This window comes from Gadus macrocephalus, chromosome 22 (genome assembly GCF_031168955.1).
Source record: "Gadus macrocephalus chromosome 22, ASM3116895v1".
Taxonomy (NCBI): Eukaryota; Metazoa; Chordata; class Actinopteri; order Gadiformes; family Gadidae; genus Gadus; species Gadus macrocephalus.
In genome coordinates this window covers 7043970-7058008 of record NC_082403.1, presented here as the reverse complement: position 1 = coordinate 7058008, position 14039 = coordinate 7043970, and the positions used below count along the sequence as shown (strand labels likewise).

Genomic DNA, 14039 nt, shown 5'->3' with positions numbered 1-14039 from the left:
ATGCTTTCGTAGCCTTCGATCAGGCTACAGCAGGACCCGCAGTTACGATGGATCACTTGGACATCAGCTGAGGTGGCTCACTTAACGTTCTTCATCTAAGTTACACCAGGGGAACCAAAACGAAACCAAAAAAGAGCTAACTGACCTGCACCGCATTAAATTAAATTATCATTGATCTGTAGGAAGATATGAATGTCGCAATTTCTTGTAGTGCAATCCTGAATATATTAATCCAAGAAAAGTTTCAACGAACAACAAAGTACCAAAAAAATAAACATCTTCTGATGGCCTAACTCCATTAAACTCGCTGACACGCCGGTCTGTGATACATAAGATCAGACAGCCACTATTAAGCTGCTGTTATCAGCAGGTTGAGGAAGGTGTGGTCTGTCAAACTCGGTCATCCTCACTATAAGAAGGGTACCGAGTATCGACAGAGTCGCCCTTTACTCCTGACTTCTCTTCAACTCCACAGCTCTCCTAGTTGCCGACAAGATGGCCCATCTCTCAACCCTTTTCAAATACTTGGACGAACACCAGGATCTCTATGTTGAGGTGAGCGATTGGACCTTCTTCATCCTCAATTGTGCAATTACTGTGTCGTTTAGTTTTGTGTCCCGTAGGATATTCATGAATATTCGTTAAAACAACAAATTAATGATTTGCTTTTTGTTTTGTTCTTCCCAAGCGCCTGGCGGAATGGGTGGCTGTCCAGAGTGTATCTGCCTGGCCGGAGAAGCGTGGGGAGATCAAGAAGATGATGGACATAGCAGCAAAAGACATCGAGAGACTGGGGGGCACAGTAGAGATGGTGGACAACGGCAAACAGAAGGTGAGCCATATGTTGCAATTTCACCTATCTACACCTGGTAGGCCTATTTGTTGATTAATAGCCCCACCAATAGGAATACACCTGAAAACAGATCGATTTTTATTTGCATCCGTCTTGTTGAATTGAAATCTTTAATATCGTCGTTGTCCTTGTTGCTTTAGAGATTTACATGGGGTTGATTTAAATAACCATGGGTACATTTTTCTTAATTTATTGCAATCTGAATCAGAAAGAATTTTAGGCAGATTATAAATTCTGTGCATACGATTTGGTTCTGATATGTTGGTTAGGTTGGTAAAGGAAATTAGACAGAGGTCAAATGACCAAAAGCAGCCGTATAATTGAACAATGAAATGAGATGAATGCAAAACCATCTAAAATATAGATAATAAAGAGGGCACATTCATGGTTATGAAATGTTTTTTTCAGCCTGTACCGGATATTTGTATTGTGTTGAGCAGGTACCTATAATACATTTAGCCTATTCATGACGAACGGGGGATTTTACCCCGGCCCTTTACATTTAAGATAACAGATATATATATTCTAAAAATAAATAAAAATAAATCATATAACTTCAGAGTAATCTGGTGGCGGGCCAGATATTATGTCTGGCGGGCCAGTTATGGCCCGCGGGCCGCCATTTGCCGGCCCCTGCTTTAGATGATGGTGATGCTTTTTGTCCCTGTCCAGCTTCCATCCGGGGAGGAGATCCCCCTGCCCCCCATTGTCCTGGGCCAGCTTGGTTCTGACCCGGCCAAGAAGACCGTTTGTATCTACGGTCACCTGGACGTCCAGCCGGCCAAACTTGAAGATGGCTGGGACACGGAGCCCTTCACACTGGTGGAGAAAGACGGTTAGCACCTATTTATTACATCGCAGTTTTTATGTTTCCCTTTTTTGGAAGCCCAGGGTTAAATTTAGGATGGTTTGTTAGTTCTATTGTGAAAACGTCAGACGGTTCTGAGCATTGTTGGTATGTAGTTGGACGAGTTTGGTCGGAGTTGCGGGCCATGCGTGGCTGCTGATTTGTCTAGCTTTATATATGCACATAAATAATCCTATTTTTCGCAGTTCGAAGATTAAATATTCCACTCGGCTGTGGTAGTAAGTGTGTTGTACTTTTTGTAGCATAGTATTTAGCATGTGTCTTCTCCTTTGGAGATATGTAACCAAGCTAGATAGGAGCGTGACTATTGGATTAAATTTAGGATGATCCACTCTCGCACACAAAAGGCTAATTTCCACTACAGTAGTGTTTCAGTCCCATGCCTCTTTATTACTAGTACCAGTGGTGAGAATAGACGAATTGTAAATCAACTTTCGAGTTTATGAAAGGGTCATCGCTATACCACTATAGTAACATCATGTGTATATTTTGTACCTCTTGCCCATAGGTAAGCTCTTCGGAAGAGGGTCCACAGACGACAAGGGTCCCGTGCTGGCCTGGTTCAATTGCATAGAGGCGTACCAGAAGATCCAGCAGGTATGGATGCCTCCTGTGCTGTAACTGGTTTATGTTTCACCACTGTTACATAATGAAATGTTTTGGAAGAATCAAATGGAATCCTTGGCGGTTATTTAAGGGTGTGACCAGGCTCATACCTACGGTTGGCCATCGAGAACCGGTTCCAATTTAGAACCGTGTGAGCATTGACATTTTAAGACTAAGCATCTTCGTAGTAGTAATAAAGCAAATAAAAAGAAAAAAACAGGCAATAAGAGTGAATATAATTGTGAAAAATACAGAATATTGAAACGTGAATCTTGGTTCTTTTGGGAATAGGACCTTCCCATCAACATCAAGTTCTGCTTTGAGGGGATGGAGGAGTCCGGCTCAGAGGGTTTGGATGAGCTCATCTTCGCCCGCAAGGACACCTTCCTGAAGGACGTGGACTATGTGGTCATCTCAGACAACTACTGGCTGGGCAAGACCAAGCCCTGCATCACCTACGGCCTCCGAGGCATCTGCTACTTCTTCATGGAGGTTCACTTTCACTTTCTCTTCTGGTTGCTGATTTGTAAAATGTTTATGTTCATTGTGTTTCTGGACCCGTGTGGCCTAGCCTTATGTGAAATAGTTGTCAAAATAGAACCATTTGGCTAGGAACTGTAAAGGGAAACAGAAAAGTGAATAAAACACAATCAAGAGCCGGGCATCAGTGTTGAATGCCATAACGACAATGTATATTATTACATCTTTCTTCACGCTAGGTGGAGTGTGGCGATAAGGACCTTCACTCTGGTGTGTTCGGCGGCTCCGTTCATGAAGCCATGACCGACCTCATCACACTTATGGGTGAGTTCAAACCTATATTTATGTCCAAACCTATAAAACATAACTGTTAGTTGCTTTATTGAAAAGCTTCTACTAAATAACTTGATAGTGCAGGTTTTTATTATACTATGACTGACTATATCACACTTTCCTGACTAGCTACCCCTCAGCCAAAATTAACTTCTTACTGTATTTGAAGAGGGATTAACTACATCTGGCAACCCATTTAAACCCATACTAAATGGCAACATTTCCTTAATAGAGGACTTGAAATCTTTCTACAGGAATGCCTACAAGCAGCTTGTAGACATTGTGGGTTCTGGGGTTCATCCCAGAACATTTCCATGTCATGAGACGCCCTAAGAGACCTGTACCACCGTGCCCCCACATTATGAAGATAGTACCCACGCCTCTCCCTATGTTTATAATGTGTCCACCCAGGCTCCCTGGTGGACAAGAAGGGGAGGATCCAGGTGCCAGGGATGTACGACAGCGTGGCTGAAGTCACCGAGGAGGAGCAGCAGCTGTACGAGAAGATCGAGTTCGACCTGGGAGAGTACTGCAAGGATGCGGGCGTCCACAAGCTGCTGTACTCCACCAAGGCAAGCAGGGCTTTGGGAATTACTCAGAATCAGGGAGAGAATTACAATCAGAGTTGTGATGTCACAGGCTGTGATGGAGTTCTACTTGTCTTGTGTGTCACATGATCTTAAAGGACAATTCCGGTATTTTGAACATTGAGCCCCCTTTCTGGTTTGTCTAGGACGAAATAGAGTGGTTAACACCGAAATTTTTAATATTGGTCCTGTCTCCAGTATTTGGCTTATTTCGAATCGCTCCTACCTGCTTCACAATGGCTGGCTATGGGCATTCACAAACGTGTCCTTAAAACACCCCTCAACGTTCGTTTTCAGAAATGTGAAACTCTGTGAAGTGGTGTTCGATGATGTTCCTCATCAAGTATCATAGCGAAATACAATTTCTGTAGTGTTTTATTTGGCATTTTGAAAATCTGCATTTTGTAAATGAAACGGAAACCTGACCGGAAACGGGAAGGGGGGCTGGTTGTAGTCTTTTCGCTCGGTTCTAGCCCTACTGTGTATACGGAGAAACGAGTGAAAAGACTACAATCACCTGTCCTTTCCGAAACCGGTCCAGTTTCCGTTTCATTTACAAAATGCAGATTTACAAAATGCCAAATAAAACACGGCAGAAACTGTATTTCGCTACGATACTTGATGAGGAACATCAACAACATCACTAACCACTCGATGAGTTTCACATTTCTGAAAACAAACGTTTAGGGGTGTTTTAAGGACAGGTTTGTGAATGCCCATAGCCAGCCATTGTGAAGCAGGCAGGGGCAATTCGAAATTAGCCAAATACTCGAGACAGGAACAATAGTAAAAATGTCGGTGTTCACAACTCTATTTCATCCTAGACAAACCAGAAAGGGGGCTCAAGGTTCAAAATGCCGGAATTTTCCTTTAATATCATAGTAATTGTGGTAATTATTTAATGAAGGAGCAAATCCTCATGCACCGCTGGAGGTATCCATCTCTCTCTCTCCACGGCATCGAGGGGGCGTTCTCCGATGGAGGGGCCAAGACGGTTATTCCCAGGAAAGTCATTGGAAAATTCTCCATCCGCCTTGTCCCTGACATGGACCCTGAAGTGGTGGAGAAACAGGTAGCTAACCACATACAAGAAGCCTTGTGACGACCCAGGTTTGAGTCTAACCTGCTAGGCATAGCATATTGTCCAATCTCTTGAGAAGAGGTGGAATGAAATGTATGTCATTCCCACTCTCGTTCAACCCCCTTTCCTCTATCCTAACTCCACCTTCCAGAATGGCACACGCGCCTATTCAAATATCTATACAAATATATTTATTTAAAATGTCATAAAAATTACAAAAAGACAAAAGTGTCTGCAGGTAATATTTATTATGCAATGTTTTTTTAATGCAATGAAGAATTAAATTATTTATCAGTACAGCTAATTTTGCACTAGCTGTTTTTCATGCTACAAGCATCTTAAATGTTGTCCTTCTTCATCCTGTCCTGTCCAGGTGGTAGATTACATGCAGAAGAAGTTCTCTGAGCTGGGGAGTCCCAACAAGATGACGGTCAGCATGGGCCACGGTGCCAAGGCATGGGTCTCCGACTTCAACCACCCTCACTACATGGCCGGTCGCAAGGCTATGAAGACAGGTATACCCTCCACCAACAGAGAACTATTTGTGTTGATCATTGCGATCTATCGGTAACAAATTTAGCTAATGTCTTCTAATTCTCCATCTCCCTCAAACCACATTACCTTTTATGTTCATTGTAATTATTATTTCTTCTTTGAATTGTATGATTTTTTTTTATTTAAAAAATCACTATATCGGGATACATGGATTAACGCTTCTCTACCCACTACAATGTAATTCTCCAGAAAACCTTGAGGGAATAATAACATTACTATTATTCCCTAACTGTTTCTGATGTGTTACATTGTAGTGGGTAGAGAATTGAAAAATCCACTCAGGACCTCAGACAAACAACCAGGGCCCTCATCATTTATGGAGAAAGTAATACAGTTAGGAGGGACCTTGTGGCCATTTTGTTTTCCCTCTCTCATTTCCCGATGTCCCTCAGTCTTCGGCGTGGAGCCGGACCTGACCCGCGAGGGCGGCAGCATCCCGGTCGCGCTGACCTTCCAGGAGGCCACGGGACGCAACGTCATGCTGCTCCCCCTCGGGTCCTCAGACGACGGGGCCCACTCTCAGAACGAGAAGCTCAACAGGTACGCTTTCTATTGAGGTGTTTGGAAATACTCATGAGGACTAAATAATGAGACTTCTATAATCCAATAAACTCTGTTTTGGTCATTGGAACTATGGGGTAGTCTAGTGGTTCGGATGATTGACTCCTAGTCCAAAGGTTCTGGGTTTGATCCCCCATGTTTTTAGTATCCCTGAACAAGATGTCCTAACCCCTACCGGTTCTGAATGCACATTAATCCCTTACCTGTACCAAAAATATGCCTTATAATTACAAAATAATAAAACTTAATAACAATTTAAATGGAATTGACATCATTATTAGGTTTGCTCTGAGGTGAAGGGAATTAATGCCCTCCATGGCATGGTAGAGACATGTATAACATTACATATCCTGTGTTTTTCTCTTTCTCCCTCAATTATCCAGGACCAACTACATCCAGGGGACCAAGATGCTCGGAGCATACTTCCACGAGGTTTCCCTACTGGTATAAATGGAGTAAAACAACACGGCAATCAACCATCAACTCACCTGTTGACTTTGTATCATGGAGTTTTCTGCCAGCTCCCCTATAGATCCTGGGGCTTCAGAATTACACAGTATTGAACGTCCTTTTCTTGCTACACCAGCGTGTTAAAATAAAGTATATTTTTCCCTTGGTATGAATTGGTGAATCCGTTTGCTGTTGATAATTGGGTGTACAAATGGTCGTACTGTTTCATACTTATAATTGATCTATTAATATCTAGCAGCCAAGAGGACAAATTAATTGACTAAACACAAAGAACGAGTTACTTGTTCCTTCTGTGACAACAACAAAGGGAAGCCAAGTTAATACTTGGCAAAAGCTGCTCAATATATATTCTGGCAATATATATATTGGCATAATTTAAAAACCTCTATAACGGTTGTTTCAGTTGGCCTGTTCAAACTGATTTTGTAGTTTGGGAGTGTAAAAGCAGTAGGACACTAGGAGTAGATTATCCTGCCTGCATCGTACAGTGATTTTATTGGGCTGTATATGCATTTTAGCACCCTCAATTTGATCACTGATATGGGTTTTTGACTTGAAACAAAGTGATGGCTAAAGCAACCTGTGATGCAACTTGCATATTCAGCTTATCATGGGGTCATGTTGAAAGATTCACTCGCCGGTACAGAGAGGGCGCTGTTTACTGACCATACCGGTCGTTCTTGTTCGAGGGTTTTGGAAAATGTACTATATCATCCATCAACCTGGCTTCAAGAACTAGTAGTGCAACTGTTCAAGCCATCACAAAATAAAAGGAGAGTCGCTATCCTGTATAGAAAGCCACGTCTTCCCCATGCTTTTTTAGCCCTCGACCAGGCTAGAGCAGGACCCGCAGTTACACCGGATCACGTGGACATCAGCTGACGTGGAAGTTTAACGTGGAAAATCAATTTCTACGGCTCACTTAACGTTCATCATCTAAGTTACGCTTGGGGAACCAAAACAAGAACTACCTGACCTGGCTGCACCTCATTCAAGTAAGGTTCCTGAGTGTCGACCACATGTGACAAACATTGCGATAGATCTGTAGGGAGATATGCATGTCTCGCAATTTCGAGCAGTGCAATCCTGGAAATATTCATCCAAGAAAAAGTTTAAACGAACGTCAAAGTACCGAAAAAAAACATCTTCTGATATGAAATGGCCTGTTAATTGCCTTAGACCTCCCGTTAAACTCGCCGACACGCCGGTCTGTGATGCATTAGATCAGGCCGCTGCTGTTATCAGCAGGTTGAGGAAGGTGTGGTCTGTCAAACTCGGGTCATCCTCACTATAAGAATGGAACCGAGTATCGACAGAGTCGCCCTTTACTCCTGACTTCTCTTCAACTCCACAGCTCTCCTAGTTGTCGACAAGATGGCCCATCTCTCAACCCTTTTCAAATACTTGGACGAACACCAGGATCTCTATGTTGAGGTGAGCGATTGGACTTTCTTCATCCTCAATTGTACAATTGCGGTGTCGTTTTGTTTCGTGTCCCGTTGGATATTCTATTCATGAATATTCGTTAAAACAAATGAATGATTTGCTTTTTGATTTGGTCTTTCCAAGCGCCTGGCGGAATGGGTGGCTGTCCAGAGCGTGTCTGCCTGGCCGGAGAAGCGTGGGGAGATCAAAAAGATGATGGAGATAGCAGCCAAAGACATCGAGAGACTTGGGGGCACAGTAGAGATGGTGGACATCGGCAAACAAAAGGTGAGCCAAATGTAAATTTACCTCTTAACAACACCTGGTGTTTGTATTGTGTTGTTTTAATAGGCCTGCCCATAGTCAAACATCTCTTGATAAATAACCACGGTCAATTTAGTTTTTGGTCGTTTTGACGAGGTATGCGTAATTATTCATCCTAATAATAGTCGTTGTCCTTCTAGCTTCTGATATGTATTAATTTATACGAGGCAATATTATGCATATTAAACATCAATATATAAATTGATAGTTATGAAGTGTTCTTGCAGCTAGCTTCTAAGAGATAGTTGCATTGCGTTTTATAAAGTACCTATAATACATTGAGCCTATTAACCCTTATGATTATGATGTGTTTGCCCCTGTCCAGCTTCCGTCCGGGGAGGAGATCCCCCTGCCCCCCATTGTCCTGGGCCAGCTTGGTTCTGACCCGGCCAAGAAGACCATTTGTATCTACGGTCACCTGGACGTCCAGCCGGCCAACCTTGAAGATGGCTGGGACACGGAGCCCTTCACACTGGTGGAGAAAGACGGTTAGCACCTATTTATTACATTACAGTTTTTATGTTTCCCTTTTTTTTTAAGCCCAATTATGTTTGGAGTTGTTGGCCATACGTGGCTGCTGATTTGTTTAGCTTTATCTATGCACACAATCCTATTTTTCGCAGTTTAAAGAATAAATATTCCATTCGGCTGTGGTAGTAAATGTGTGGTTATTTTTGTAGCATAGTATTTAGCATGCGTCGTCTCCTTTGGAAGTATGCAACCAAGCTAGATAGGAGCGTGACTTTTGGAGAACTGCTCAAAGTCCATCTGCAATACTTCATATCTCCTACTTCAGGCTAAGCTGATAACTACGACACATTTTGAAATCAGGGTTGTTGTTTAAAGAATAAAAATCTTTAATGCATGTACATTTTATTCTGTCAGAGAAACTGAAAACCTTCAAATAATTGATTTCATGTTGCACAACCATCGACATTCCCTTTCCAATTCTTGGCCATATTTTGTACTCTGCACACGAGCATGATGAAATAGATTATTTTTTCTCATCATCATACTTGATGTGATTATTATCAAGTCCCATTGCAGCCCTTGCCCGACTCTACCTCCCTTTTCTTTAATCAAATGATTCACTGCTAGTGGTCATCACAACGGCCTCAATAGTGTCTCAATGTCGGTGACGGTTACAACCCTAACTTGCTTTCTGTTCTATTTTATTATCTGTTGGGAGTCAGTCAGCTGATGGACATTGCTACATTCTGGTGGTGTGATTATTTTCAGATGAGTCAACATTATCCTTACTATCTTCCTTTTTTTATTTTTTTTATGAGGAAGTCTGTAGCACGTGGTAGGTGACTTTTAAAGATGCAATAACACGCACAGTCCAGACTCTTTTCCACTAGACAGTAATGTTTCAGTTCCTTTGCCTCTTTATTGCTAGTAACTTCTGTGGGTATGGACACATTTTTGGTATATCAACCCTTCCTTCCTGTCAGCTGGACTGTCTCCCTTCGTCCCTCCTAACCAGTTAGAGTTGCTGTGGTAATGGGGCACGTGAAGCAGTCAAGGTGACCCCTTTTGCAGCTTCTTCGAGCCGTCCGTGAATGCCACCAACTGTCAAGTTAATGAAAGGATCTCTATGTCCTTATAGTAACATGATGTGTATATTTTGAACCTCCTTGCCAATAGGTAAGCTCTTCGGAAGAGGGTCCACAGACGACAAGGGTCCAGTACTGGCCTGGTTCAACTGCATCGAGGCGTACCAGAAGATCCAGCAGGTATGGATGACTAGTTTGCTGTTATGGTTCTCCTCCGCCACATGTCCTGATGTTGGAAGTATCCAACTTGGCGGCCATTTTATTTGTTGTTCTGCAAGTTGGGGTCTTTTCCTTCTTAAAAATAAATATTAAACCAAGATATCTGACTAATTCAATGGACTAGAAACCTTTCCAACCTCATTTTTTGCACCTGCAAAAGGAGTATTTTTAATTTGTTTTTTAAATACAAATGAATAGGAGTGAAAGTTATAAAGCTAAATTATGACTATTGAAGCTCATTTTATAGTTTTTTTTATAACAATTATATTAGCCTAATATAATATGATGAATATGACTCTTTATCTTTGGGAGATAAGATTATTATTGTCGTATTAGCTGACAGTTGTAATTTCTTTACTTTATACAGCTCTGACGGTCTAATCCTACCCATTTGAGCATGAGTGCCAATAGCTAATAACATTCACCAGTTCAGAGGTTCAGACTGACCCATGAACAAATGTGTCACATCCTTCCCCTCCCCCACTCCTCTTCTTATGTCTTGCCCTGTCAGGTGCTACTATCTTTGAAAAACACACTTGCTCTCTGATGACACTCAATAAAGAAGATTGAATCCTTTTTATTCATCAGATTACCAGTTCAACACAGGGTAGATTTTAGCAATCTAGTCGGTGTCAAGCAAAGCAAAAGCAAACGATAACAGTCAAAAATATAAATGTAAAAACAAACATAATATTAACTTGAATCTTGGTTCTTCTGGGAACAGGACCTTCCCATCAACATCAAGTTCTGCTTTGAGGGGATGGAGGAGTCCGGCTCAGAGGGTTTGGATGAGCTCATCTTCGCCCGCAAGGACACCTTCCTGAAGGACGTCGACTACGTGTGCATCTCAGACAACTACTGGCTGGGCAAGACCAAGCCCTGCATCACCTACGGCCTCCGAGGCATCTGCTACTTCTTCATGGAGGTTTACTTTCACTTTCTCTTCTGGTTGCTGATTTGTGTTGATCTACTCTGCACTTTTGCATTGACTTGCGTTGAGATTTAACCATGAAGCACCCAAAGAAATTACAGCAACCTTCTCTCTCCTTACTATAGCGATAGATACTGCTCTGTTCAGTTTTTTGTTGTTATCATTGATTGTCCCCAGCCTCACTTGTTAGTCTTTGAATTAAAGTGTTTGCTTATTTATAATGTAAAATGTAGTAGCGAAATGTATGTGTTTATTGTGAGTCTGAATTCAAATTAAAACCAACACTTTGTTTAAGAACTGCAATGGAAAACCAAAAACTGAAAAGCTAATTTAGCCAAAATCATGAGTATGGCATCGGTATTGATTGCTAAAAATGTGCATTATTATGTCTTTCCTCACGCTAGGTGGAGTGTGGCGATAAGGACCTTCACTCTGGCGTGTTCGGCGGCTCCGTTCATGAAGCCATGACCGACCTCATCACACTCATGGGTGAGTTCAAACCTGTATTTATGTCCTAAACTATAAAACGTAACATCACCCCCTTAGTTGCTTTATATTAAAGCTTCTACTAAATAACTTGACTGTGCTGGTTTTTATTATACAATAATTATGTCACACTTTCCCCACTGTAGCTATGACAAAATTTGCTTCTCATGGGGGATAAACCACACCTGGCATTTTATAATGTTTATAATGTGTCCACCCAGGCTCCCTGGTGGACAAGAAGGGGAGGATCCAGGTGCCAGGGATGTACGACAACGTGGCTGAAGTCACCGAGGAGGAGCAGCAGCTGTACGAGAAGATCGAGTTCGACCTGGGAGAGTACTGCAAGGACGTGGGCGTCTGCAAGCTGCTGCACTCCACCAAGGCAAGCAGGGCGACGGGGGTCTATTTGAATCGGGGTCAGAATATGAATCACAATAGGAATTGGATCCCCGATTTAGAATTGGAATCGGGATCATCGACTAAGCGTGGTTCTTAAACACACCCAAGGAGTTGGACACTGGTTTGAAGGGACTCTCAATTTATACAGAATATCACTTATTATTCCAAATAAGTCATTTAAAAATATCAATATCAAGGTTGAGGAAAAAATAATACATTTTGTTAAATGGAGGTTATAGATTTTATGTGTTTAGCCTTTACATATTTAAATATTAATGAATTTTCGTACACATACACAGGTGACTTCACAGGCTGGGATGGCGTGATACTGGTCTAGTTTGTCTAAATATCTTTGTCTCATTTTTATTTTTTATCATTTCATGTAGGAGCAAATCCTCATGCACCGCTGGAGGTATCCATCTCTCTCTCTCCACGGCATCGAGGGGGCGTTCTCCGATGGAGGGGCCAAGACGGTTATTCCCAGGAAAGTCATTGGAAAATTCTCCATCCGCCTTGTCCCTGACATGGACCCCAAAGTGGTGGAGAAACAGGTAGCTAACCACATACAAGAAGCCTTGTGACGACCCAGGTTTGAGTCTAACCTGCTATGCTATGCTACATGTCATTTCCATCCTCTCTCATCTTTACTCTCCTGTCCATAAAGGCACACAAGCCTATTCTATTATCTTTCCAAAATGTTTATTTAAAATGTCCTTCTTCATCCTGTCCTGTCCAGGTGGTAGATTACATGCAGAAGAAGTTCTCTGAGCTGGGGAGTCCCAACAAGATGACGGTCAGCATGGGCCACGGTGCCAAGGCATGGGTCTCTGACTTCAACCACCCTCACTACATGGCCGGTCGCAAGGCTATGAAGACAGGTATACCCTCCACCAACAGAGAACTATTTCAATATGATTATTGGGAGCCATTGGTTATGAATAATATCTCATATCTAGCTTATACCTCTCAAATCTCAATCTCCCTCAAACCACCTGTACTTTATATATCTATTGTAATTTGTTTGTCCCTCTTCTATGAATTGTTTGATATTTTGAATTCTTATCTAAGTGTCTTTGAGTACTTCAGCAATAATAATATTACTATTATTCACTCACCGGTTTCTGGTGTATTATCTTGTCGTGTCTGGAGAAGTGAAAAATCCATCCAGGAGCTGAAACAGACAGACAACCAGGGACCTCATATCTTATGGAGAAAATAATACAGTAGGGACTTGACCTTGTGGCCATTTTGTTTTCTCCTCCCTCAGTCTTCGGCGTGGAGCCGGACCTGACCCGCGAGGGCGGCAGCATCCCAGTCACTCTGACCTTCCAGGAGGCCACGGGACGCAACGTCATGCTGCTCCCCCTCGGGTCCTCAGACGACGGGGCCCACTCTCAGAACGAGAAGCTCAACAGGTACGCTGAGAGATTTGTTTCAAACATGGCTGTTTTCATGCCCTAAGGCAAGCCCTACCTGCTCCTTAATGACCTATATCTAAAATAAAAATCATTTAGAAAATGGTAAGATGCCTGATGAATGACAAAACAACAATCTAATTACCATCTGCAGTGAATATGTCCTAAACCAACTAAAAGTGACATCATTATTAGGTTGGCTCTGAGGTGAAGAGAATATAATGCCCTCCATGGCATGGTAGAGACATGGTAACATGACATATCCTGTGTTTTCTTTCTCCATCCATTTTCCAGGACTAACTACATCCAGGGGACCAAGATGCTGGGAGCCTACTTCCACGAGGTTTCCCTGCTTGAATAAATGGAATAAAACAACACGGCAATCAAATATCAACTCACCTGTTGACTATGTATTATCATGGACCCTTCTGCCAGCTCCCCTACAGACCTTGGGGCTTCAGTATTACACAGTATTGAATGTCCTTTACTAGCTAGACCTGTGTCTTACAATAAAGGCTAATCTTTTCCTTTGTATGAATTGGTGAATCCTGTGTTTTGATTTTGATAGTTGGGTGTATAAATGGTTTTCTTGTTTCAACCGTGTTATATACCTGAAGGAATGCCAGCAGAAAGGCAAAAATAATTGACCCACAATTAACACACAAAAAGATCTGCCTACTGTGTCAGCTTAAAAGGGACCTGTAGCCTACACTCTAATATTTAAGAGTGTATATCTAAAATAAACTCTTTAACATATATTATATTGGTAAAACTGATTGAAGCCATGAGTCCTGCTGACTACACTCAAATATGGTATTCCAACACTTTTATAGAACTATCCGTTAAGCAAAACAAGGAGAATTCTCAATGAGAAACAAGTTGTTAAAGG

At 42.1% G+C, this 14039-nt stretch overlaps 2 protein-coding genes across 3 annotated transcripts; both read left to right on the top strand.

Moving 5' to 3' along the window:
* The first annotated feature begins 394 nt into the window (after positions 1-394).
* On the top strand, positions 395-6547 carry LOC132451724 (cytosolic non-specific dipeptidase-like). Its single transcript, XM_060044344.1, has 11 exons — positions 395-555; positions 689-832; positions 1526-1688; positions 2230-2318; positions 2619-2819; positions 3047-3131; positions 3552-3712; positions 4635-4799; positions 5182-5323; positions 5756-5903; positions 6308-6547. Exons 1-11 carry the CDS (start codon positions 496-498, stop codon positions 6372-6374), a joined length of 1425 nt encoding a protein of 474 aa, XP_059900327.1. The 5' UTR covers positions 395-495; the 3' UTR covers positions 6375-6547.
* Positions 6548-7109: 562 nt separating this feature from the next.
* LOC132451722 (cytosolic non-specific dipeptidase-like) lies at positions 7110-13688 on the top strand. Of its 2 annotated transcripts, XM_060044342.1 has the most exons (12): positions 7110-7395; positions 7759-7829; positions 7965-8108; positions 8470-8632; positions 9792-9880; positions 10644-10844; positions 11255-11339; positions 11558-11718; positions 12122-12286; positions 12472-12613; positions 13003-13150; positions 13445-13688. In XM_060044342.1, the coding sequence occupies exons 2-12, from the start codon at positions 7770-7772 to the stop codon at positions 13509-13511; spliced, it is 1425 nt and encodes a 474-aa protein (XP_059900325.1). In that variant the 5' UTR covers positions 7110-7395; positions 7759-7769; the 3' UTR covers positions 13512-13688. The 2 variants fall into 2 exon arrangements, with proteins under 2 accessions (XP_059900325.1, XP_059900324.1); XM_060044341.1 differs by lacking the exon at positions 7110-7395 and having other exon boundaries at positions 7669-7829.
* The last annotated feature ends 351 nt before the right edge of the window (positions 13689-14039 follow it).